The following is a 3,339-nucleotide window of genomic DNA, read 5'->3' as shown; positions in this document are numbered from 1 at the left end:
ATCTGATTGTTTTCCTCTCAAACTTTAATATGTTTCTTATACAGATAAAAAGATTAGTATTCTTGTATTTCTTTATTGATTTATTTTTTAAGCTACGCTGGGCTTGGCAGATTTGTTTGGAAACATCAGACTTTTCTCTTAAAAGTGCGACTTATACTCCAGAGCGACTTATCTAAGGTTTTCTTCTTCTGGAATAGACATTTTTTGCTCTCTCGAAGTATACTCTGGTGCGACTTATACTCCAGAAAATGACGAATCTGCTATTCTACAAAGGCGACAGTACGACTGATTGGTATTAAGGGAATAGGGTCAGATCATGGTGAGATTTGGGTCAAAAATTTCTTTCCATTGCTGAGAGAATTTAGGATAAAACCTGTCTGGATCATTCAGCATGATAATTTGCTAGTGTGACAAAGGAATGGATATGTAGAAAAAAAATAAGGCTCTGGAGTGGTTTAGTCAGTGCCTGGACCTCAATGCAAAAGAGAATCTTTAACTTTGTGTTGCCCAGCAACGATCCTAAAACATCACAGCTCTTGAGAAGATCCACAAGGAGGAATGGACCAAAATAGCAGCTACAGTGTGATCTGTCATTGACAACTAGAGTTTGACGACAAAGTATTGAGGTGAACTTTTACTTATTTTCTGCACTACTTTGAAAATATGTTTTGCTCCATGGTTTTGTTCTTAGGGTTTAAAAACATAGATTATTTCTCCTTTTGACTTGTAATGTTTTAGCAAACGTTCTTGAACACGTAAAGTTAAGACCGTTCAAATGAATCAAGATGAACAGCAGAGTCTCTCACCTGCCCAGGCATGGCCGGAGGAGGAGGCCAGAAATACGGGCTGTTGAAGCGAGGTTCAGCCATTCTGGAAGAAATGCACAGAAGAAAAGGGTTTGGACATCTCCTCTGAGACCTACCGCTACATACCTCTACGGAGAAGAGGACGGACCCCAGCTTTCAGTCCAAGAACTAACATTTTGTGAATAATTCATGATTACAAGCAGTTGAGGCATTTGCAGTTGAAGTCATAGGGGAATACGGAGGGATGGTCCCTGCCTCTTCTTCAGGGAAATGAGCAGGAAATGAAGACAAATGCATAGACTCAAAGAAAACTGTACCCTTGTTTCAAGGTGAATGTATTCTTAAACTGCTTTGCAATCTGAATTTCCTGCCTTCACGACTTCCTTTTTAACAAAAAAAGCTGAGAACTTTAAAGCAGATTTTACTTTTTAATTGTAACCTGCAAAAAGCATTTTTTTTTAAATAAAGAAAACATGTATGCATGCTTTGGCACACTGCACCATTCCTAAGTCTGTTTGGCTCAGTAGAGGCATAATACAGTCCACGCTTCCAAGCCAAGAGAAACAAAACTGATACGTCTAGAGGGCTGGGTGTTCAATGCGCTTTAAAAATATATTTCTTTTTCACCGCCAGGAGGTTCAGGAAGGAACGGCATTTACGTTTTTTCACACGTTTGTACATCCTTGTGCCACTTTCTGAAACCACAGTACTGCTGTAAAAATCTTTATATAGCTTAACTGTTTTGTTACTGCGGTCTTTTTTTTTGTTTCGAGAAGCTGGAATGAGCTATAAAGCTTTATTAATATATAATTATTTCCAGCAGGAGAAAAACGTCCAAGTGATCCAGAAAGTTTTAAGGGATGGTCAGAGTTTTTTTTTTTTTTTCTTGTTAACAAATTAAACAGGAGTTAAAACATTTAGAGCTGTAAATGTCCGAAATATTCATTGTCCGGCTAATTTGTTGAAAACAAAATGTCCTTACAAGGAAACATAAAGTGAGCTAATCTGAATTGCTACTGGATTTTACCAGAAAAAACAGTGCAACAACTTAAAGACTCTCTGATCATCTTTTGATTTATTCTCAAATCGTTCCTAGTGGTCTTAATTATGATTATGCCGTTCTTAGCCAAAATAAATTAAAAAAAAAGTCGTTTTCTCGGACACAGTTTCTTCAGAACTACAGTAGATCATTAGAAATTAGAGTTGTAGGCCAGACTGTTGCTATTTTAGTGGTGCAACAAGAAAGGTGAGCAATATCAGACACAAAACAAATATCAGACGTTCATGGATCTATTTGTCTACAAGTGGATGCAAGACTAAAGATTGTGGCCTGGAGTGAATTTCCACCTAACAAATAAAATATTTTTTTAATGATTTGAATAAAGAAATACTCAGAAATTCAATTTGTGCTTATGTTTTATGTATATATGTCCTTCATCGTGAGAAAAATGCCACAAGAACATGGTAAAAACACAAAAAAACATCATTTTAATCAGAGGGGTCCTTAAAATTGATAGAAAAAAGGTTTTATTTTTTCTTTACCTCAACATATCTGTTAGGAGGTACATGAACATGTTTGATTTTAACAGTTTAGCGTCATTTTTGCAGGTTTAAGACAATATAGGAAACTTTAAAATGTTGAAAACTATATTTATTGACAAAAGAGAGAAGTAGTTTTTTGTCTTTTTTAAAAAATACTTATAAATCAATATATATGGATGGTGTCAACATGCAGATCATTTCTGCACAAACTGCTAATGACGCCTTATAACACGTGGTTTTACCAAAATAAAATGTATGAGCATCAATTTTCATGAAAACATTCTGATAAATGAGCCTTAATCTTAAAATGTTGATTTATATTAATATTTTTTCTCATGTTATGAGGCATTTATAACTGGTCTGTGATGCAATTACATTTTTTTCTAATTTAGCAAAATAAGAGTCTCAATTGTTTAAATTTAAACCATCTCCAAAATAAAAGTTTCACTTCCGTTAATATTAATAAACATATTCTTTAAGCAACATTGATTATATTTTTACCCCATAAAGAAACAAACCGCCGCGTCTCCAACATCCTTTATTATTTAAAAAAAGAGAAAAAAAATCAGACAAAAGGAAAACAAAAATGGCAGCCCCGTTTTATTTTTATAAGCAAGGGACGCCATATTCTGCAGATCCGAATATAATAATGTAAGTGTGTGGATGCGGTGGAGCTGCTTTCACGCACAGCAGCACGCGGCGTTTTCTTTGCGTTAGGCGTTCCGATGATTGTTTACTTTGATTTGCAGGTTTGAATTGCCCGGCTTGAAGAGAGGAAGAAAAAAAAAAAAGCTCGACACTTCCTACAACAATCAGCTGCGCAGCTGCTGAGCCATAAATCCGCCGATCAGCGCGGATCGTGACGCGCGTGAAAGCCGTTCTGCTCAGCAGCTGATGCGTTTGGAAGATCGATCCAACTCGAACGAGCCTTTTTCTGTTTTAACTTTGTCCTGAGCTGAAGAGTGACGGACTCATGCGGGTAAAGAAGAAG

General features: G+C 36.2%; 1 protein-coding gene across 2 annotated transcripts in view; it reads right to left on the bottom strand.

The window, feature by feature from the left end:
- The window catches only part of znf362a (zinc finger protein 362a), a 15,473-nt gene that overhangs the window by 11,375 nt on the left and 759 nt on the right, over nucleotides 1-3,339 (bottom strand). For both annotated transcript variants that reach the window (XM_024270653.2, XM_024270654.2), the window contains exon 2: nucleotides 807-870. In XM_024270653.2, the coding sequence (XP_024126421.1) occupies nucleotides 807-869 (63 nt within the window). In that variant the 5' untranslated portion in view covers nucleotide 870. The remainder of the gene's footprint in view (nucleotides 1-806; nucleotides 871-3,339) is intronic.

Source organism: Oryzias melastigma, linkage group LG5 (genome assembly GCF_002922805.2).
Source record: "Oryzias melastigma strain HK-1 linkage group LG5, ASM292280v2, whole genome shotgun sequence".
Lineage (NCBI taxonomy): Eukaryota > Metazoa > Chordata > Actinopteri > Beloniformes > Adrianichthyidae > Oryzias > Oryzias melastigma.
Note: the sequence above shows the minus strand (reverse complement) of the source record. Positions and strands in the feature narration are given on the sequence as shown.